Source organism: Ursus maritimus, unplaced genomic scaffold (assembly GCF_017311325.1).
Source record: "Ursus maritimus isolate PB19 unplaced genomic scaffold, ASM1731132v1 scaffold_15, whole genome shotgun sequence".
Taxonomy (NCBI): Eukaryota; Metazoa; Chordata; class Mammalia; order Carnivora; family Ursidae; genus Ursus; species Ursus maritimus.
Window position 1 is genome coordinate 54,876,616 of NW_024423897.1, and position 23,360 is coordinate 54,899,975.

The 23,360-nt window shown below is 47.7% G+C and overlaps 1 protein-coding gene across 1 annotated transcript in view; it reads left to right on the forward strand.

Moving 5' to 3' along the window:
- The window catches only part of CTNND2 (catenin delta 2), a 736,406-nt gene that overhangs the window by 706,328 nt on the left and 6,718 nt on the right, over nt 1–23,360 (forward strand). The window contains exons 19-21 of the mRNA XM_040630544.1: nt 11,909–12,035; nt 15,826–15,957; nt 21,712–21,785. Coding sequence (XP_040486478.1) covers nt 11,909–12,035; nt 15,826–15,957; nt 21,712–21,785 — 333 coding nt within the window. The remainder of the gene's footprint in view (nt 1–11,908; nt 12,036–15,825; nt 15,958–21,711; nt 21,786–23,360) is intronic.

Here is a 23,360-nt window from a genome sequence, read left to right on the forward strand (position 1 = left end):
TTCTCTTTGTACTTCTGTCTTAAAAACAGGAAATGTCCTCACCTGACCATCCTCCTCCATTTCTGCCTTCCCACTTTCTGTCTTCACATTTCTGTCCTCACATTCCCCACACTTCACGTTTCCAAAAAGTTTGGAGTTCTCACTTTCCATTTTATGCTTCAGTCCCTGCAGTCTGACATGATGATGCCTGTCCCCACGCCTCTGTTGAAATCACTCCTAATTGCGGTGTTCAGCTAGCTCCATTGTCTCTATTAATCAGGGAAGGCTTCCAGCTGTAACAAGCAGACCTAAACGTCCAATGATGCAGCGTGATAGAAGTTTATTTTCCTGCTCATGCAACTGTTCCGGACAGGTGTTCACGTGGGCAGATAGCTCTTCTCTGCACATTCAGGGGCTCAGAGTCCCACTGGCTGGTCTAAGGCCCACCACCATACCTGGTGATGGCCCATCCCCATCCCCTCACCCTCCACGGGCTGGACCTCCATCACATGGCCATACGGAGCTGCAAGGGAAGCCAGGACGTGGGGTCTGGGTGTGTGTCTGGGAACAAAAGGAAATGGATTTGGAAGAGCAGTGAGCAGTCCTGGCCACATCCTCGTCTCTTACGTGATCTCCTCCAGGCTTCTTTCCTGCCTGGTTTTTCTCCGACCTTGCAAGGCACTCCACCTCAGTCTTTTTTGCAGACTCCTGATCGTCTTTGCTTTCCACCCTCTGTCGTCTGCTGTAGATGCTCTCATCTGCCCCATGCTCTTAAAACACATTTGAACGCCAGTGGCATCCACGTTGATTTCTCTATATGGTCTTCACACCTGAACTCAAAGCTTATATTTACAACTGCTGTGTGATGTCTCCACTTCAGGAGGTCACTAGCTCTGACAGTGCACACACCTGACAAGCAGCTCTCCAGACCTTCCCCGAATCCGTTGTTCTCGCTTCATCGCCCATCTCAGTAAACAGCATCTAACCCACCTGGTTGTTCTTTTCAGAAATCCGAGAATTATCTAAGTGTACGTCTTCCTCCCTTACCTCCACTATATTTTGCACCAAGCCCTGTGGAGTCTACCTCTCCCATCTTTACTTCTGTCATTATCTATCACTAGTCCTGGTCCAGTTGCTGCCTGATTGGTTTTGTGGAATCGACGTTACCATCTTTAATCTATTTTCCATTAAGCATTCCAAATACACTTGTATGAAATCCAAATCTAATCTCGTCAGTGTCCTGATTAAAACTCTACGGTAGCTTCCAGTATCTCTCTTACCCATCTCTCCAAGTGCACCTCCCTCTACCCTCCCCTCAGTCACTTTCTTTCAGCCACACTGGCCCCCTTGTTCTTCCTGGCAGGCAAAGGGCTGCGCCAACCTCAGGGCCTTTGCACTGCCTGAACATTCCTTGGCGAAAAATGCCTTCCCTCCTCTCCTACCAAGCCTGGCTCTTTCCATCTCAGTTTGTCACTTGCTCAGGGAAATCTCCCTCTCTCCAACCCTCCAAGGCTGGTAAAGAGCCCTTACCATAACTTGTACTTTTTCTTTATGGCTCTTACCGGAAATGTAATGTGATACGATCATATTTTAAACATCCATCTCCCCTCCATCTCCCTCTCAGGAGTCATTCCTGCCTCCCTCTGCTCTAGTCCGGTTCCCAGCACAGTGCCAGGTACTTATTCCTGTGTATGAAATAAATCCAATAAGGTCACTACCCCAGAGTTGAAGCTCAGCAGTGGACACACGCAGTGACTCTGCTTCCGTGTCTGTGGTCTGGGGCACTTTCAAGTAAGGTGGGATGTAGAGACCTCGAGGTTAGGCTCCGGGGTGAGCTTTGAACTCACCGACCACTGATGGGTACAGATATAAGAGACTTGGCTTCTCAGAAGTCAGAATGGGGCATTCTAGAAGTGAGATGTTTGGATTCGATAAGCCTAAAGACTGGACTTCTTCTCTTCACCCCGATTTAACTTGGCGGCACTCACTGGAACACAAAGGGCATTGGTAAAGACCATCCACCTCCGGTCTTTGTTTTAAGGCCTCAGGAGTGACACCGGGGAAACAAAAGGACTGAACTGGTCTTTTTTCCATTTCCTGTGTGTTTTTTCTGCATTCCATTGGTACCAGCTAACTCTTGGTAGTAACAATGGTTTGCTTTCTTGACCAAATTACATACATTTCTTTCCAACTTGTCAAATCTTCTCGGTGATATCGATTCTTTAGAATTAGGCCCATGGCAGTAAATTGAATTCCTGAAATGGATGTACTTGGGATTTGCTTGTAACCGGTGGTACAGGTTTCCCCCACTATGCAAAAGTGGAGTGCTCCTATGAAACCTTTTATAAGTGGAATCATGTAAAGCGAGGGACCAGTTATCATTTCATAAAAGCCAAAATCCTCATCAGATTTCCTTCAGTTACTGAAAACAAGGACTAAGGTAGGTCTTTTGCAAGGGAAAAGTGGCATAAAGTGACCTTTTGGATAGTGGGGGAAACCTGTACTACGGAACACTCTTTCTGTGTTTACTGTACCTTTAAGCATCCGAATCAATTTAATTAAATTCCGTTAGAAGCACCAGAGCTGAAGCAAAGTAATATGAAAGCAGCCCGTGTGTCAGGAGGTATTTATTTCTGTATTAAACTGCAAATACTCCCTTTTGGCCCTTAAGATTGCGTTCCAGTATTTAACTCTACTAGCTTTTGTTGTAGAATTGTTGATGGGATTCGTTTTAATGAATCTTTAACAAACACTTTACCTTAAAAAGAGATGGAGGCTTGTTTTATTACAGCAAAGGGAAGCTGAGGTTTCATTGACTCCCAAAATCTGACTTCGGTTTCAATCACACAGACCGTGGATACCCTGTTTCCGTTTTTTCTACCTAATACCTTTTATTGAGATGGGACGCGTGTATGCATAACGACCACTAATTTGGAATCTCTTCTTTCTCCGCTTCATGTGTGATTACATTAATAGGTTTCGTCCACTTAAAAATGACTAGAAAACCAGCACAAATTGTGAGCAATCAAGTTTTTCATAAGTGAGCCGTAATATCTTAGCTGGTTACCTTTTTCAGAGGATGACAACATGTCTTGTTTTGACTTTCGTCGGAAAAAGAGGTTTGTGATGAAGCAGCCCGTTAGTGAACGCCAATAACAAGCTCTAAGTGTTCTCGTTTGAATGAGTGGATGAGCTGGGGTTGCTGAAAGCCCGAAGGATTTCCACCATGCTTTCTTTCTATCTCAAGTCACTCACAGCAAATTAGAATTGACAAGCTTTATGGACTGAGAGCCTTCAAGGACAGCTAACGCCAAAAACTTGTATTTGTTACTCCAGAATCAAATAGTCTCTGTGTGCCTACTGAGAAATTCTTGTCTAGAGGCCGAGAAAATCTCACCAGATTAAGGGGGTTCCGGAGCCGTTTTCAAAAAGGAGGAAAAAACGCCAGTGACCATACATAGACAGGCTAACGGTGTCCTAGTATGTATTTTGGGTTCCAGCTGAGATCTGTCTTGGCACAAATCACAACTCTTCTCCATTTTCAAGGTTAATTATTCATTGAAGCTTTTGTCCAAGTCAGAGATGTCACCTAGCATTAGAAAAGATTTGCTAGCTCTGAATCCTAAGTGTAGGAGATAAAACCTTCAGAACGCACTTTAGAAATGGACCTGTAAATGGGAACATCGCATTTAACGTATCATTAAATGGGGGTTCACAAACCCCATCACCCTCCACCCGGTGCTGTCTAGTCCCCAAAGGGCCCCTCTTCCAGAGGTCGGAGACCGAGGGGGAACTCTGGTGAAATTCCATTTCCTTCCATCGCATCTCCTGAAGCACGTGACTGAGGTTTTAACCCCTTTCTCTCTCTCTAATCACCAGAGCCTCTCCACAGCCCCTGAGAGGTTCACTCGACCTCTTCACCATCTCTGTAAACCCCAGTATGTACATGGAACAACCTCTCCTCCTCATCCTTTCCCTCCTCCCCCATCCACCAGTGTCTTTCTGTCCCTGTGCCTCACTTCTCTGATTCAGCGTGGGGGCCAGGGGGCTGGGGGCTCAGCTGGGTGACAGGATGCTCCCTGACAGTTCGGGTTAGGGGGATCTAGGGGGCGGGCAGTAAATCTGTGAACATTCCCTCGTAGTTCCACATCATTCCATCTTACCAGACTGCTCTCCACGCCTCCTGTCGGCCTGCCCTGCATCCTGATTTCTTTCTGGGGTAGTGACTCTGGGCTCCAGTCTTCCCTGCCCAGGAATGTCCCCACCGGTGACCCATTCAGAAACCAGCCCTTCAGGCTGGGGGGCACGTTCCGGCAGTAGGCGTGGACTTCTGCCCCCAACTTTAAAAGAAATTGGAGCAAAGCTAATGGAAAACATGAGTGCACTCTGCCTTCTGCCCTTTCTTCCCGGCTGTCGGAGGGATTTCTGTTTGGGGAGGACGGGGCGTCTGTGCTGTGGGGAGGAGCGGTGGGCTCGGAGCTGCAGGATGAGGGTAGCAGTAGAGGTGGGGCGGGGGGCTGTCCGTGCTCTGAGCGCTGCAAGGGGAATCAGCGTGATCCAGGCCAGATGTGGCAGGTATAATGATGCTTCAAATTATCTACGAGACTGCTTAAAGAGGAGGCACACTGAACAGCAGCAGCTGAGGGGAAAACATTGCCATTTAAAATGGAGCAGGCAAGCCGTAGGCCATTTTTTTTTTTTAAGGACCATTTTACCTAAACTAACACAGCTTTCAGCCCAGCGGTGAGCATGTCATAAAAGACAGATGCACCCACAGCAGAAGAGGATACTGACGAAGTTGCTCTAGACTAAAAAAAAAAACAAAAACAAAAATCGTAACGTTGTGACACCCTTCATTTGTTACAGGACAATCGGGTGTAAGAACTGCAGAGGCTGGCTGCAAAGCCTGTGGCATTATCACTTTGTTTTCCAATAATTAATGCAGTCATCTTAAGTCACTGGATCCAGTGAGCATTTAGTAGGCACCTCTGTGTTGCAGGCACTCTGCCAGGGACCAGGGCTTCAGATATAAATAAGGCCCAGCCCTGCTTCTCAGGCTACAGTGGTCTATACTGTGATCTCAAAGTGGGTTTGTTCATAGTGGGGGAAAAAATCCAGAGTAGCCATGCTAAAGCCCCCCTAAACCTTGCAGGCGTGATTCTTTCCGCAATACTGATTTAATGAGCATGTGTCGCCTGCCACCTGTTTACCTAGCACCAAAGTGGGCAAGATAAGTAAGATTCAACGGGAGGCAGGAGGAAAGGGCCTGTGCCAGGTGCTGCCTAGTCAAAGGTGTAGACGTGTGACATTGAATCGCATCACCAGTGGTTGCTGGGTAATCAGGTATGATTGGGGCTGGGGGTGTGTGTGTGTGGCACCTCTCTGCTCTGAGGTTGGGACCTGTTTTTGCTCCTGTGGAAGTCAGCCTCGAGAACGCCTTATCTGACATTCCCCACTGGAGTCAGACACTTCGGGGCCTCCGAGGACTTACCACTGGAGAATGCCTTCTGCTCCGTCCTCCGGCAAGACGGCCTGTGCATAGACTCCAAGCCAGCGGTTCACCTCCAAGCTCTTCAGTGCCATCACCCCGGGGCTTTTGAAAACAGAAACTCAGACCAACTCAGACAATCTCAGGGTCCGAGGCCCAGCCATTACTGTTTTTAAAACTCCCCAGGCTGATTGAGTATTTTTGCCCTTGATTTATGGAAAGACATCAAGGGGGAGCTCACCAGTAATTGTGATACGGACATTGCGGGGGCGGGGGGGGGGGCTGACTCCGGGCGGCCTTCTCATCTCAGCTCTCTGTCCACAGAGAGACCAGGGGGAAAGCGGTGTTCAGCCTTGACCCACAGCTCTAGCTCGTCTGCACACGCAGACCTCACAGATCCGCGTGCCGATCTGCACTTTCCAAAGTAAGAAGCTACAGGGCACGTGTGTGTTACACTAACCTCTCGTGGACCAGAGTGGAAGCCGCTTCGTCCCTTCATCTGGGATCTGTTCGTGGAGGTCTCTCCCGTAGCACCGTCTTCTGGGAGACGTTTCCAGGATGGGCAAAACATCACATGCAGGTCACTGTACAGAGACCTTCCAGTACTTAAGGGGAAGATGCGTAGGGATAGAACAGAGTGACCAGCAGGTGGAAATACGGTGAAGACCAGACGGTTTCGAGCCTGTGAAGAACGTTACCTTGATTCTCACGCCCTCTGGGCCCCGTACCGATGCCGAGGACAGTAGCTTTGGGGAATAATACAGTTTCACAGAGAAAAGGCTGGGAACTTTAACACAGATGCTGAAATGGGTGGAAGGACAGTAAAAGGAGAAGATAAAGAAAATCAGATTATTCCTGGCGGCAATTTAAAGTTCAATGACTTTGAACTCCTCTTCTCTTTCGGATTTCTATCTCTATCTACTTGGAACAATTTAACAACCTCCAGTTTTAACTTTAATGTGTTAAAAATAAAAACCAATTTGAGGCACAGATATCATATCACATTTTTGACAGTTTGGCTGGGTCTTGAGCTGAAGGGCACCAACTTCTCGGTCATTCTGCTGGAGGTGAAAGATAGGTATTAAAAGGGTCCCTTATCGTCCGCATTAAGGGTTAACGGCCCTCTCCTAGGTGCTATGGCTATTCTTCATTCTGTTTTTCTTCCCTGAGCTTTCTTATCGGACCCCTTGAAGGCAAAGGGATGAAACGAAGGGGGATGGTCGTTGAGCACCTGATAGAATAAAATTCAGGGAAAAATTTCTGGTCTACTGTGAGTTAAAATTTTAAGAAGAAAAAATAGTGATCAAAGAGGCAAATGATGTAAAAAAGAAAGAAATCCCTGTTCAAGTTGTCTTTATTTATGGAAACCACTTTCAAGCCTTCCTGAGTGACACTGGGAAGTAAATGAATAATGAATTGATTGCAAGCTGGCTAGCTAACAAGTATGTACATGGCTAGTGGGATAAAAGGAATGTCAGCTTAGCAGTAACTTCCCAAAGAAAATACATCTTCATGCCCCTTCTTCTTGGGAAAGCAAAGCAGTTTTTTTCAGTTGAATGCCAGGAAAGTTCACACAGGAAAAGATGGGGAGGGTCATGAGACTCATGACTCAACTTATTGATTGATCTGTACCTTCCTGTCTGGCATCGGATACACTGCTTTCCATAACACTGGAGGATTCCTGCCGCAGAATTAAAACTGTGGGGCTCCTCCTGGGCAGCGTGGAGCGTAGTAGCGACATGGGAGTTCCATGTTTCAGTTATGGCACCTCTCACTCTGCATCAGTGAAGGAGAGGGAACATGGACATGAGCAGAAACCAGGTCGCCTCTCCTTGCTCATGCTGTGGCTCAGGAAACTGCTGTCATCAAGAGCTTGCATTGGGTTTCCACTTGGCCCTGTTCTCCAAGCTCCCCTTTCCCACCTCCATTAAAAGTCTCTGTGCCCACATGCATGCAGTCAAGGGCCGTATGCGGAGGTGTCAGACCCTGGGTGACAGTCTTGCTGCCTCTAAACCAACTCTTCATCATCCTCAAGTTTGTGCTGATCCCATCACCTTCAGACAGGTTACCTACACGGTCACCTCTGCCGTGCCTGTGTATGCCAGGAATTGGGTCTTATGAGGGATTCGAGAGCTTTTTTTGGTGCATCCTTATAAGGGTTTCTTCCTTCGTAAGCAGTGTTAGTATTACATCCACTTTCCTGACATTTCCAGAGATGTAAGTACTTATGGTCCCGCTGTAATCTAAGCCTCATGGAATCTTAACTGCTGAGCAAAACATATCTCCGATCATCTGCATAAGAGATGCTGACTAATCCATTGCCATCTCGCCAAGTAAAACCAAACCCATCCTAGAGTCTTGCCACGTTGATGTCTAGCGTCTCTTTGGTCTTAGAACATATGAAATATTAGCTGATGTTCTTATTGTGAAATACTTTGCCCTTAATGACATATGGAGCACCATGACTTATTCATGCCCAGAAAAGCCAAGGTTTTGATTAAAGCAGTTCCCTGAGCCATTACTTGGAACCCCAGAGTATATCTTCTAAACTGTGAGACAAACATAACATGATCCGCTTCTATGGGTCATGTTCAAGGACTTTTTGAGGTCAACAAAGCATTACTTTCAAAAGAAAGGAATGCCTACTTAAACAATTTTTCAAATTGTTCCCAGATATGAATAATGGATGCACATATACTTTTTTTAAAAGATTTTACTTATTTATTTGACAGAGAGAGAGCACAAGCAGGCCAAGTGGCAGACAGAAAGGTAGAAGCAGACTCCCTGCTGAGCAGAGAGCCCGACGTGGGGCTCGATGCCAGGACCCTGAGCTCATGACCTGAGCTGAAGACAGACGCTTAATTAACCGTCTGAGCCACCCAGGCGCCCACATGAACACTTCTGAAATGGTTCCTATCCTGCACATGCTTTAGTAAGACTGCTCCTTCCGCATCCTTGTCACCACCCTCGAGGGTTGAAGGGAACTGCCCAGAATTCCCGTGGAGACATTTTCTCCTCCTGTCCTGACACCTACCCCTTAGCATGGCACTCTCCCACCTTTCCCTGAGGAGGACTTATGCCTTACACCCCTCATCACCTCAGTCAAGACTCCTGACTCGTCTGTGGTTACTGGACTTATTTAAATGTTCGGAATAGCCAGTAATCTGCTCCCCCCCCCAAGTATCGCACCTTTCTTCTACCTGCCTCCCATTCGTCTCCCTCTTTAACCCATGGTCTGCTATCAGCAAAATCCCTACCCCCACCTCCCTGCTGCCCTCTTGCGTGGTAGCTGTTTCATTTCCCATCCTTCTCCCCAGAAAAACACCAGCATCTGTGAAGAACCCTCCCCCCCAAGGCCTATGATCCTCTTAGGATCTGCAGCCCACCAACCAGTTGTCATTCTCCGTCTCCTCCCCCACATCTTCTCTTGCCTCTCTCCCTGGCTTGGATTCCATGGGCTTCCATGACATTCCATTTGTAGTCCCTGTCTCCTTCCAGGCTACTTTCCCAACCACTCTCACCCAATTCCATCTACTCCACACCTGCCACAGGGTAGCTGAACTTGGCTGGAGAAAAACAGGCAACACGCTGACCTGTTGCCTCTTTCTGAATTCCTTGCCACCTGCCTCAAGTCGCCTCTCAGCATCCTGGCTGCTAGACCCCTGGCTGTAGTCAACTTGCTCCCCCAAGAACCATTTCATACCTTCCCTTCTTCCTCTCTTCTGTCCCCCTCCTCTCTCCTATTCTCTGCGCTCCAACTCTTCCTCACACTCAGCAGATGACCTCACTTCTCACCACCCGGAGAACATGCAAGAAAATACAAGAGAATGTCCTCATCCTCCCGCCACCAAATCTCCCACAGTCTTGCTACAGCTGTGGCCACACAGCCCGGCTGTCCTCCCTTTTGTTCCATGGCCCACGAGCCCATTGTTCCTGAATCTTCTCAGCACTCCTCCCTGAAATTCCCTCCTGCAACTGCTTGCTTCCTCTGTGGCATCATCAGCTCTTTGCTCGTCTCTGTTGAGTCACTCCCAATGGCAAATGAAACATATGCCAACCTGACCAAAGAAAGGATTTTTGTCCCCTTCGTGATGGCTTCCATGTTCCCCAGTCTGGTGGTCAGTTCCTGGTCCTGCCTATCATCCAGTCGGTCTCCTTCTCCTTTATGCATCTGCTTTCCTGGTCTCGCCTGACCTCACACCCTCCTGGCCCTCCTTCTAGCTCGCTCTGTCCCTTCTGAGACTCCTCTGAATCTTATTTTCACACCCTCTAAATATTAGAGTGTCCTTGGGCTCAGCCCTGTGTCTCCTGCTTGCCTTTATTTACATTCATGTTTCTGTCTGTTCTCCTTATTCTAAATAACATCTCTATGCTGAACTCCAAAATTTTATCTCCAGCCCTGACACCCAAATGGCAGTATTGGTTTCACCACCTAAATCTACTTCTCTCCCAGTATTCCTTATCTCAGTAAATGGCACCTCCAGTCCCCTGTGGTTCACACCAGAAGCCCTGGGGGTAAAGCTTGATTCCTCTCTCTTTCGCCCAATAGCCAAGTCATCAGCAAATCCTCCCAACACAGATGCCAAATCTGCCCATTGCTCATCATCAGCCCCCATCCAAGCCAGGATTGTGTCTCCCTCCTCCAGAATAGCTCCTTACCTGGTATCCCTGGTTCTAGTCTACTCTCCCCAAATTGTTCTAGATACTCAGAAGTCTTCTTGATTTCCTGGTGCCCCTCGATCACTCCTCAGCCATAGGGACTTCTGGTGGCTCTTCTGTGTGCCTAGCCCATGTCCACCTGCCTTCACATCTACTCTTCCCTTGGCTTGGGAACCCCAGGCTGTCCAGAATCTGGGTGCTTATCATCCTCCAGGTCCCTGCTGCAATGCTGACTGTTCCCAAGCGACACAGATTCCATTACCACATCCCATAAACTAACGACACCAGCATTCCCCGCCTGTATTCCTCGATCCCCTCACCTCGCTTTATGTTTCCCTTCAAGTACTTACAAATATGCCACATTTCAGTATCACTATTTCTTTATTTGCTTAGTGTTTGACTTTAGGTGTCCTATTAACTGTCTAAGGCTCAGGAAAATGGGATACTAATAGCATCCAGCCCATGAGACTGTTGAGGAAAGACTGCGTTGTAGTAAGTTCTCAATTAAGTGCTAGGTAATAGCTTTTAAAATAGCATACTTCTAACCTTGGCTTTATCCTACCAGCCAAACAGAATAGGAATCAGAATTAGAGAAACAAAGACACAAATACTGAAATGAGTATGACTTTTGTTCTGCATTAACTTCCATCTATTTCTGTCTGCCACGATTCTTTATAGAACGTGGAATCCCTTAAAAGCCTAAGTATCACCAGAAAAAGAAAAAGCCAGAAAAGTTGAACTAGTTGCCTCTGTGAAGCAGGAATGGGGAGGGGGGGACAGGTGTCTGCTCTTTGACATATGTCAGTGCCATTTGACATATGACTTTGATACAAATAAACTTGAATTAAAAAGAAGAAAACACTGGAAGGAGTTACTGTGGCATGTGAACAGGAGTTCTGGGGTGGGATGAACTATCGGCAATTTGTTTCTTCTTTCTGAATTCATGAAATGATCCACAATGTCTTTGGTTTTTATAATGAAAAGTGGTGGATGTGTCCTTTTGCATATATACTAGCTATCAGAAGGCTTGATGGAGGGGCATCTGGATGGCTCAGACAGTGAAGCATCTGCCTTCGGCTCAGGTCATGATCCCAGGGTCCTGGCATCAAGTCCCACATTGGGCTCCCTACTTAGTGGGGAGTCTGCTTCTCCCTCTCCCTCTACCCCTCCCTCCTGCTCGTGCACTCACTCTCTCTCTCTCTCTCAAATGAATAAATTTTAAAAATCTTTATAAAAAAGAAGGCTTAATGGATGATTAATTGGTAGGACACGTTTCGAATAGACTCTAAAGTGAAAAATGCAGTTCCTGGATTAAACCAGAGTACATACCTATGTACCCAGCTGCGTGTGAATAGTCTTGCTGAAGGTGACAGTCTTGCTGAAGGTCCTTGGGGGAAAAATAGAGTAACGCTTTTGGAAGACTTGGAGGCAGTTGAGAAGAGGGCCAGGCAGAGCTGGAACAAGGAATAGGCAGTTTCAGGGTCATCTCACATTCTGAGCATCATATTTTCATTTAAATAAAGAGACACTTTATTCAACATCTGGAAAGGAAAGCCAGCCCTGAAAGCAGGCCCTCCCCTTGTCAGGCCGTCTGGAAGGAGCGAGATGGATCTCAGTTCATGCTCCTCTCTGCTAACCTTGCTGATTGAGCAGAACTTCGTGATCTCTTTTGACAGACTGTAGAAATGTTTTGCAAAATCAGATGTTGGGAGCTTCAGAATGTCAGGGGATGAAAAATCACTCCGCCTTCCCAACTTAATGGGAGCATGCTGTTTATTTCAGGACGGGTGGTCACAGTATCACTTCGTAGCCTCATCGTCAACCATCGAGAGGGATCGGCAAAGGCCCTACTCCTCCTCCCGCACGCCCTCCATCTCCCCTGTGCGAGTGTCTCCCAACAACCGCTCAGGTAAGAGACGCCTGGAGCCAGCCAGGCCTGATTTCCCTTGGTGCCAGGGCCCTCCGTCCAGTCCCTTAGCTGACCCCCCCAGAAGGAGAGCCATCTCAGTTTGGACATTTACTAGAAATATCACGTGGGTCTGTTTTCTTTTCTAGCAGTGGTGACTTTGTGTTATGTTTACACAGACTCAGAACAAATCTAACGGATTTCTAAAAATCTCAGACAGGTGTTATACGCATGAAATGCATGTCACAGACCTACCTGCATTCAGTGAACAGTGAAAATAAAGACAGATGTCAGATGTCTGCCAGTCAGATTTTCTGTGGATGTTTTTCCAACTTACAATAGTTTGTGTTGCATTGTATCGATTAGAATTGGAATAACGGAGTAAGGAAGAAAGGGCATGCTGTTTCTTGCTTTAAGATGACATGCATTTGAAATATCCCACTGAGGCTTCCATTACTACTCCATATCTGATTAGCCTGTTATTATTACCTTTAAACCAGCTGATAAATCATTGATAAAGTCTTATCACAACCGCCTGGAACTATTAAGTCACTCAATTTAATTTTTTTTCTAATTTTGTCACGTTTCTGTTGCTTAAATTTTCAACTAACTACCTTATTTACTTGTAGAAATACTTTATTTTTATACCCTTTTTCAGTCACATTATATAACGCCTAAGATTAAGAAAAAATTAAAGGCAAAATATGAGCACATCATTTAATATGTAAGTGATATAGTCTTCATTGTTTTTATTCCAAGTGTAAGTTTAAAAACTTTTGATTTCTGCATTTTGGATTTTGCTGTGAGAAGGAAGGATGGATAAATAATTATATATAAATGGATAAATAATTATATGAAAACCTAGATAGGGGTGTGTGCGTGCACACACACACACACACACACACACCCATCTAGGTTTTCATTTAAGAAGAGTTTCTCCTTGCTCTTTGCTGGCCTCCATCTGCGGGGGAACTGGGTCTCAGAAGGCACGGTGGGAGAGCACTCCTCTGCCCTTGAGATTGTTGGCCATCAAACTTTACACCACACTTGACTGTCAGAATGATGAGGAAACCAGACATGAGTGGGGAATATTTGACTGAAATAAATTACTCTCTCCCAGCCATGGGAGAAGCATGCCCTGCCCGGCTTCCCACGAAAGCTTCTATTTCTAGGGTGGTGTAACCGCTTGTAATGTTTGGTCCTCCACTAGACGAGAATTGGACACCACCATGGGACAGAGAAATTTCCACCTTCGGAAGCACAGGGGTGGCCTCTCATGTGTCTTACCTCCATTTGTCTTAAAAAGATAAAGCATAGTGAGTCTGGGAACCACGAGGATGGTGTCTTTTTAAAGCCCTAATTATTGCAAACACAACAATGTTAGGAAGAGGAAATGACACAGTAGATGAGAAGGTGCTGGAAAGAGAAGGGGCAGAGTGTCAAGAGGCTACCGCGGCCATTCGGCGAGGACACTGCCTGCTGTTTCCTCCTGAAGCACGTCGAAGACACCTAGTGAACACTTGTTTGCGTGATTTGATTTTTTTCCAGGAGCATAATCTTAGTTTACTGAGACTCAGACCACTGTGTGTGAGGTCTTGAGAGATAATTACACACTTGACATAGTTTAATAAACCCCACCATCTGCACGCTATTAGGTGCTAATTTTGAAAGCTTTGGTCAAGAGGCTCCAAAATACCGTCTCTTCGTGGTTGCCTGGCAGTGAGTCATAAAAGGCGAGCTGATATGCAGGAAGACCTAGAAGCACAGGAGCAAAGGGCAGGGAAAGGACTCTCCCAGGAGAGGACGGCAGAGAACAGAAGAGAGGAGAGAGAGGGGTAGAGAGTGGAGGAGGTGAGGGAGAGCCCGCGGCCGCTGTTCTGAGAACATGCAAGAACCTGACACACAGCCCAGTCCAGTTATGTGGAGGAAATGCCATTTTCTTCCCTGTCTTCCCAATAGACCTACACCCAGAGATTCTGATCCAACTGGTTCTGGGTGGGGCTCAAGTATCAGTATTTTTGAAAGTATTCTAAGGATTTAATTCTAATGGGAAGCCGGGATCGGGGACCTCTTAGGGTTTTGAGAGCTGAGCAGCAAGCCTGGATTTTGTTTGGGTAGGTTTGAGAAGTAGGTAGGCTGCCCCTCAGAAAAGCGTGGGCAAAGGCTCCCTCTGTTTCTCTCGCCAGCATTTGGCTGAGATGTCTACCAAGCCCTCTGCCCCGATTCTGTTTATTTGTGTGTCCATTTCCTGACATCCACAAGCTCAGAAAGTGACATGATTCGTGTTTCTGTTCCCCAGTGTCTAGCATAGGAATTTACCCATAGAAGATACTAAACTTGATGAAATGCATCAGGTGGCCCAGACAATGAAAAGAGAGGGACATTCAGGGAACAGGCAGGCCCCCTGGGCTGGAGCTGAGGGATTTTGCAGAGGGTGTGAATGGTAAGCCGAAAGGTAAACGGAGGTTTGACTGGGGAGGGGCATGGATACTAGCAAAAGAGGGCTTTATCAAGAAGAATAATAATAATAATAATAAAATCGGAGTTCTCCTAGCCTTACTAATCAGCAGATATGCTTGTTAAATATGGATTCTTAGGTGCATCCACTGAAAATTCATATTCAGAAGGTCTGGGCCAGGAGGCAGGGGGAGGAGGGCCAGAATCCCTGAATTCTCAGATGAGTCTTTGGTTAACTGGTTTATGAAGCACTGCCCTTGGGCACGGAGGCTGGGGACAGCTTTGGGGCAGAAGAGTACCACGCCCAAGCCCTACTGACATAGGGGCAACGGCCTAAGCTCTGGACTTGGGTCTTGTCACTGAGGAGCGCCGAGATCAGTGTGAGGCCAGCCAGCTGCCTCGTGCCAGCACACACACTGGAACCCCACCCCACTGACGGGCTGTTGAGTTGCTACAGACCCATTTGATCACAAGGAATCTAAACCTCTTTTTGTTTGCTTCCCTACCTCTAAGTTCTGTTTTCCCTCTATTCTGAGAGCAGTTTAAAAGAATCGTGGAAATCCCATGGGGTGCTCTAATTAGAACCCATCATTTTAGAAATGGGGACCCAAAAAGATGATGGGTCTCCCTCCCCAGGTCCGACAGGCAGAAAGTGGCTGCGGTGCCAGGTGTTGGTGAGAGATTGCTGGGGGCATTCATCAGGGGTATCTCATCGGGGAATGGGCTCTCTGCGTGCCCTGCCCAGCCCACCCCATGGGCTGATCTTTGCAGGTTGGGTGACTTCAGCCCCACAAAACATCCTAGGTGCTCATCTGGCTTCCTTTAGGACAGTTTCCGGGTCACTCAGTATTTAAGTAAGACTGCATGTATTTTAATCGGGGATTCTCCAGATCAATAACGGCTCCCTGAAACACATGTAATTTTAAAAAAGGAACAAAGGAAGGAAGGAAGGGGAGAAGGGAGAGAGAGTGGGAGGGCGGGGAAGGGAAGAGAAAGAGAAACAAAACAAGTTTGATCTCATTCTTAAAACTGTCCCGTACGCCTTTGGTGGGTCACGTCCCCATCAGGATGTCTTTCTAAAAAAGATGGCCCCAGGAGATAGTCTTTAATTACCAACCCCCAAGCTGAGTGCCCCCTTAACTACAAAGCACCAAATGACAGGGAGTACGGGAAGGGGTAAAGACAAGAGCCAAGAGAACAAAGAATCAGCAGGTCCACGCACACGTATTGGTATCGGTTGAGCCACGTGTCTTCGTGACCTTAGCTGTTTGTGTGAAAGGCTATCCATGCTGTGGAATGAGACACAGAAAGTCTTCCTTTTGATTTCTTCATGTAGCAAGTGCCCCAGCTTCACCTCGGGAAATGATCAGCCTCAAAGAAAGGAAAACAGACTATGAATCCACTGGCAGCAATGCCACTTACCACGGAACTAAAGGAGAACACACTTCCAGGAAAGACACCATGACAGGTGAGCACAGCCACGTGCCTTCTGTCCTCAGAGCTGGTGACGTGATCCGGGACAGGGCCGAGGGCCGGGACACGAGACTTCGAGCCACGCTCAGCAGCTAGCGGATCGCTTGAGAGCTGACAGTAAGGGTTCTCGGGAATTGGGGACAAGGAGATTAAGGCAGAGGAATAAAAACTGAGTATCTTACACCTGAAAATAACTAAGAGAAAATGTTCTCTCTGTACATTTTATTCTGTCTTTCACCTCTCACCTCCCCCTGTCCTTCTTGCTTGCCCAGCTCATCATATTCCCTCAAATTAGAGAGAGGGGTCAGGATAGCTTTCTTCTTAGCTGGCATAATCCGGAGTGGAGAGGACTCAAGATGGTGGGTGCACTGTAGCCAAGCTTTGCCATCATGAATAGAAGGAAGGGGAAATGGATAAGAAAAGAAGGGGAAGCAAGGAGAGGGGGACAAAGAAAGAGGACTTCAGGGCCCACAGAACTCCTGCTGAGACATTTTCTCTTCTTGACATGAAACCCATCTCTTACCATGACAGACTCCCAAGAAGATGCATTAGAACCAATAATCACAGTATTTGTGTGGACGCATTGATGTTTTACGCCCTCCATCCCTCACTGCCCCAATCGTATCCCTTGTCTCTCTCTTCTCATCAGCTGAGACTCCAGCAAGGCCACAGTTGGCGCCCGTTGCCACCCATCCAACATGCACTGCCCGGCCTTTCTAATAACGAGTCTTGCCCTTAACTCCCTTCTGTTCTCTAGAACTCTCCTTGTTCCCATTCATCATCCCCTCCTGGCCCGCCATACACTTTCCCCTACCCTGCTTTTCCCTTCCTCCAAGAAGCAGGACTTGGGGGTGTTGGTGTGGAGGGAGTTATGCCTTGAAAGCCGAGTTGCAGAGCCAACCCTCTAAGGGGTCCCACCACCTCTCTGCCAGGTGGAAGTGTGGATGGGTCCCTTATGAAATGGGCCATGAAGAATAGGGTTTTAACCGAGCATAGCCAGAGGAGGCCATTCATAAAACTGGGGTGTGAAGGCCATAATCCTAAACAGACACTGAGACCTTCTTATCAAGAAGATGTTAAAAGTGTGAGTTTCTCGGATATTATTTAGGTGTAGACCTGAAGGGAAGCAGAATAGACAAATTGGATGATTTATTAAGATGTCTTCCAGACCCAGGCCATTTAAGATAAATTTTTCTAATGGTAAATGCATTTACCCCCTAGGCAGTGTTTTCCATGGTAACTCAGCACGACTGCAGAAGAGAAAAGCAGAGTAAACAGACACTCCTGATGCCCACCCCCGGGGTCAGCGCTCTGCCCTCCCCGTACACACCTACCAGGGAATGTCTCCGCCTCACGCCTGCATTCATTACACAGGACATATCTTATTATTCTTCGTCCCTGCTTTTCCTGCCCTCAGTGTCGCCCCAGTTGTAGACGAGCATGAACAGAGGAAGCTGTGAATCTGAATGCCAAGTCCCTAGAGTCCACACATTCAGCAGAGAATCTCATTTGTACCGGTTACTCTGGAGGAGTGACAGCAAGTTCACCTGGCCCATTCGTTTGGGGATTACGATTGCCCTAGGTAGCCACGTCGCTGGCTCTCTGGGATGGCCAGTTGAGATTATTATTACAAGAATAATTCTGAAGTTGACTGCATTATTATTTAACTTTTCTCTCTTGCCCAGTAGAATCATTCAAAAGGCTATTGAATGTGGGTGTGTTTATGTTGAAATAGTTCCAATGGTACATAACCATGCCCTGCACACATAAGAAAAAATAAAATCTAACATGTTGCTAGATGTTTAATGACAGGGATCTTGATAATTCCAGTATTGAGATATATGTCATTTTTTGAACTTATTTTAGAGGCTTAAACATCTTTGCTCTGACTTACTTTAAAAAGCAATTCAAAAAAAAAAAAAAAACAATTCAAAACTATATTGTCGACCATCTAGCAAGCCTGAAAGAACATTGAACATATGTTTATACAGGAAGATTCCCTTTAAGCCCAACAAGTACCAAGTAGAAGTTATTATCTATAGTGCTGGTGGTAGTGGTGGTGAAGATGTTGGTGGTAGTGGAGGTAGTGAAGTTGGGGGTGATGGGGAACTAGTGGTAGAATGGTGGAGGTGATGGTTGAGGCAATGATGATGGAGGTGGTGATGGTGGAGGAGGTGATGGAGGTAGAGGAGGTGATGGTGGAGGTGGAGGAGGTGATGGTGGAGGTAGAGGTGGCAATGGTGGAGGAAATGATGGAGGAGGTGGAGACGGTGATGGTGGAGGAGGTGATGGAGAAGGTGGAGGAGGTGATGGTGGAGGTAGAAGTGATGATGGTGGAGGAGATGGTGATGGAGAAGGAGGTTATGCAGAAGGTGGTGATGGAACAGGCGGTGATGGTGATGGTGGAAGAGGTGATGGAGGAGGAAGTGATGGAGGAAGTGGTGATGGTGGAGTTGGAGGTGGTGACAGTGGAGTTGGAGGAAGTGATGTGGAAGTAGAAGTGGTGATGGTGGAAGGGGTGATGGTGGAGGTAGTGATGGAGCCGATGGTGATGATGGAGGAAGTGGTGATGGTGAAGGTGGTGATGGTGGAGGTATAGTTGGTGATGGTGGAGGAGGTGATGATGGAGGTGGTGATGGTGATGGAAGAGGTGGTGATGGTGGGGGAAGTGATGGAGGAGGTGGTGATAGAGGCAGCGGTGGCAATGGAGAGGTGGTGATGGTGGAGGTGGAAGAGGTGATGGTGGAGGTAGAGTTGGTGATGGCAGAGGTGGTGATGGCGGAGGTGGTGATGGAGAAGATGGTGGTGGAAGAGGTGTTTACTTACCACCTTCCCCCGTGGCATGAGTAAGTCCCCAGCTAACCCGGGTGGAAGCCCGCGTCTGCATGGAAAGGGTGAATGCCCAGCTCTGGCTCTACAGCACTTTTGCACGTGCCCGTCATTTCAGCGTTGACCTGCAGATCAGATTTCTTGTGACTCCACATCAAGAGCAGTACTTGTTCTCATTCACACTTATCCAGGGGATGCTTACAGGATGGTACATTGAAAAATACCTGAAAACTGCCATCTCCCTTGTTTCTAAGACATCAGAGGAGAGCCTCCCATTCCCCCCAAAGAAAACACTCCCTCTGCTGTGGGAAAACCGTGGGAAGCATCACCCTCAAAACGCAACGTGGGACGGCTTAAAGGGAAAGCAGGTCCTTGCCTGGGTTGAATGTCCTCTACTGAGCCCTTAGACATGCAGAGCTATCTGGGCTTTTGTGCCAGGCTCCCCCCACCTGCCTTTTCTGGATTCATCATGTAGCTGAGATGGAGTCTTCTAAAATGTCTTCTCCCTTAGTGTTCTCTTGCCACCATGGAGCCCTCAGAAAGCCAGAATCAGCCGTTCACTCCGGCGTGCAGGCCGGCCATAGCTATTTCTTGCGGTCATGATTCCCCAGGAACGTTCTGTGTTCAGAAGCATGCATCCCAGGAGGGCTGTGTGAGCCCAGCGGCCACGTGGCCTGACTTTAAGATTCCCCCAGGAGATTTTGCCCTCCCATCTGAGCTTCCCAGATGCCTTTACATCAAACGGTCTAGCACGTTTTGGTTAGTCTCTCTTGTGCCTTTTTAAAGCCATTCTTATCTTCCATGTGTTGATTCCATTGGAAACTGGGGTCCGTACAAAAAAAGAAAGGCATTTCCTTAGGAGTCTCCTCTTAGGTCAGACGTAGAAGGGCTGAGCATCCACGAAGACACCTGCTTCGTGTGTCTGCCAGAGCCACAAGTTCAATCTCGGCTACACAGCCTCTTTTAAACAGGTGAAGCGGACCAAAGAACAGGAGGAGAGAACTTCCAGTAGAAGCATCTTTAGCTCAGAAGCCACCAGCGTGACCGGGAGAGGAGCGTAGGCTCTAACAGCTCATGTTCCAACAAATAAAAAATGCATTTTGTTCCAAGTAACAGAAAAAAAGAAAACCCAAAATTTCACCCTGCAGTGACATTTTTCTTCAGCAAACCGTAGCTCTGAGGGCCTATCTTCTCAGGGTTACTCTTCATTCATTCCCTCAGCAGATAAAGCCCCGACTCTGAGCGCCTGCCGAGGCCGGGCGCTGTCCCGACGCCCACACACCGGTGAAGGTGGCAGGACAGACCGATCTCTGGCCTCACGGCGCTTCTGCTGTCGTAGGTGAAGGGAGGTGCCACGCAAGGTAGACAATAGAACAGGCTCCCCAACGACGTAGTACCCCGCGTGGGGTTGCATATGACAGAGAAGATAAAGGGGCTCAGGAGCCGCGGGGTACCAGGTGGGCGGGCTTGCTTTCACGTGGTCGAGCAAGAGACTGAACACCAACGAGGAGAGGCAGTCCAGAGCCGGGGGAAATGAGTTCCGGGGAGAAGGATCAGCAAACACAACATCGCTGAAGACCAGCTGTACACTCTAGCAAGGAAAGAGGGCCGGCGTAGCTCGGGCTCCCTTGACAAGAAGGGAAGGAGACACAGCAGAAAATCACCCAGGGCCCCGATCCTGCGGCTCGTACCGTGGCAGGGCCCTGCAGTGACCTCATCCAGCCTGTCTAGCAAGGTGGCTGGGCTCCTGGAAGCGGCGAGGGTGGAGGAGCGGGGTCGGCAGCTGGGAAGCTAGGCTGTCAGGGAAGATTCTAGACCAGGGGTCCAGGCAAAAATACAGACGGGAGCAACGCACACCCAACCGGAGACGATGTCAGGGTGGCCTTTAAAATTCAGAATAGGCTCTCAGCTCTCACGTTCTTAGGCACAGTTTTCCAAGGGGACTTTTCCTGCACAGCTGTTAGGTGCTTTAATTAATAGTCATGGGTGGGGTGATAGGTATTACTGACTTTGGGTCTAGAGTAACTGTACCTATAAGAGAGTGGCTATGGTGTGTCATGCTATTTTGTTATTCTGTAGATGCTGGAAGCAAAAGATAAGGCTTTTTTTATTTTAGAGTGTTTTATACCCCATTGACACCTGACAGTTTTTTCCAGAACTTCCTTAAATCATGACCCTTTCACGGCTATGAGGGGAGTGGCACCCTGGACCCTTCCTCTGGGCCTGTGGCATGACCCCGAGGGTTCTAAGGGAAGTGGGCAGATGCTGCCCATGTCTTTGAAAGCTGCTGGCAAGCGGAGACCTTCCTTCCCTTCAGCTAGCCTACAGGCTGGTCCCAAGAGAGGGGGAAGGGCTCCTGTCCCCGTGTCTAGCCAGGTTCCAAAGCTGCAGCCACCCAGACGTGCAGGACAGATGCAGATGGTGCTTCCTGCCTGGCCTTCGGGCCTTTGAGAAATGAACTGTCTGCAAGATGATTAAGCATTCTCTGAGCCCAAATTAGAAATTTCATTCCTGTCGTTCTCTAGCTCAGCACTAAGCTGTTCATCCAGAGGCCTGCACGCCTCAGTGCGGGAGACAAGCTTTTATTACCCGCCGGTTCTCACCAGAGAAGGAGGCAAGAATCCTGGCAAGATGCCCATCTGCTTGCTGCCCTGCCCTGCCCCTGTCTACAGTCTGAATGTGATTGCAAGGAACTCCCACGCCGTGGGGATTTGATAGAATACCTAACTGCTCCTCTTTCTTATATCTGCATACAAAACGAAGTGTCCAGAGCCAAAGGATTCTTCCCCGTGGCATGGCACTTGGAATGCGCCCCGAGAAACCAAGCTTCGTTAGGGCAAGAAGTTGCCTCGATCGCCATTATTCCTCACTTGAAATCTTGCTTTCTTTGCTAATACTTTTGTTTCCCTCTTGCTTTCAGCTCAAAACACTGGAATTTCAACTTTGTATAGGAATTCCTATGGTGCGCCCGCTGAAGACATCAAACATAACCAGGTAAAGGAGACGCGCATGTTCGTGTTCATTTTCCCCTTCGACTCGCATGAAATATCCTGGAATTGGAAAAAATAAATTAGCTTCTACAGAACACACGTGAAGGACTGAAAAAAGAAAATAACATTCCCTGCTGCCGTCCACTCACACGTAACACAGCGTCTGTGGGGTGGCGGCAGTCATCAGAACGGCCTCACATTAGAAAACAGTCTTTGATTTCACTACAACCACTCGCTTCATTCGGTGGTAGCAAGTTCTCTACTATGATCCCAAACAAAAAGCCTCAAATACATAAGTAGAAGATTCTGGTTACTAGACAATATTGTGTGATTACTAGACAGGGATTCGGTAGCTCCCGTAACTTGACTGGTTCTCATCTGGAAGAAAGCATTCTTTCTACATGATAGTTACCAATAAAACAGAGACAACTGTTTTAAGTGGGGTGCGTTGAGGAGTGCCCTCCTGCTCAGTCTAGTTGGGGGACCGGCAGCATCAGCACCCCACGGGAGCTTGTTGGAAGAGATTCTTCTCGGACCCCTGCCCCAATCCGTCTGATGCAGCAAACGCATCAGAGTTGCATTTTATCAAGACAGTTAGGTGCTTCGTGGGCATGCTCACGTTTGAGGAATGCTAAGCAGTAGGTCCTTCAAGGACTGGGCTAAGTGTGTGTGTGTTTGTCCTCTTCGGCAAACATTCGCTGAAGGCTCCTTTTCTCTGTGGTTTTGTGGGAACTGCAGAAGCAAAAGTACAGCCTTTGCTCCTTCACTGATTGATAACTTCATAGGTTTGCCCCCTATAGGAGTCACTACAGAAAGACGGGCATTCCTCCTAACCGTTGGCTACTAATAACCATTGCCAGAGCTGGCTTCTGAGGCTGCTCTAGATTCCTGCCCTAAGTCAGGAAAGTTGGGCTGGAAGATAGATCTGAAAGCTGTTTGTTTGATCGCAATAACCAGATGACAGTAAACGTCGGGGGAATGTGCTGGTTTTGAACATTTCTCAACACCTGGCAAGGCAGCATCTTTGTAAAGGAAAGGGACCCACTCCTAACAGATAGAATATTTTGTGCAGGACCATTTCCACGAGAAGGAGGAGGAGGACACGAAAAGTATGCCCTCGGCCTTAAATTACCTTTTTCTCTAATCACCCGTCATCAGGAGAAATGGTAATGGGTAGACAAGTTATCTCATTGCTCTGAATGTTCCAGGCCATGTGCAGCCACTCTGGAAGACATCTGGTGTTGTTAGCAACCCCCTGGTGAATGCCCAGTCCCCACGGCCTGCCTGACACGTTGCTAACATCTACTTCACCTCCCTCAGTTCTGGTCTTTGCTAAAAGCAAAGGGGTCAGTGAGTAAATAAATAAGCGCGTGCGTGCTGAACAAGTGATCACCGGGGGTGGCCAGCAGCTCCCCACATATCAACATGTCTGCTCAAACACAAAGGAAAATGGAAACAAAATGTATTGGAAATGCCAACTTCAGTTATGGAAACCAACCTTTATCTTTCAGCAAATACCGGATACAGTGAGAACTGTCTGTAGCTCTTAATGATACTGGTCAGGATGTGATAGGACCCT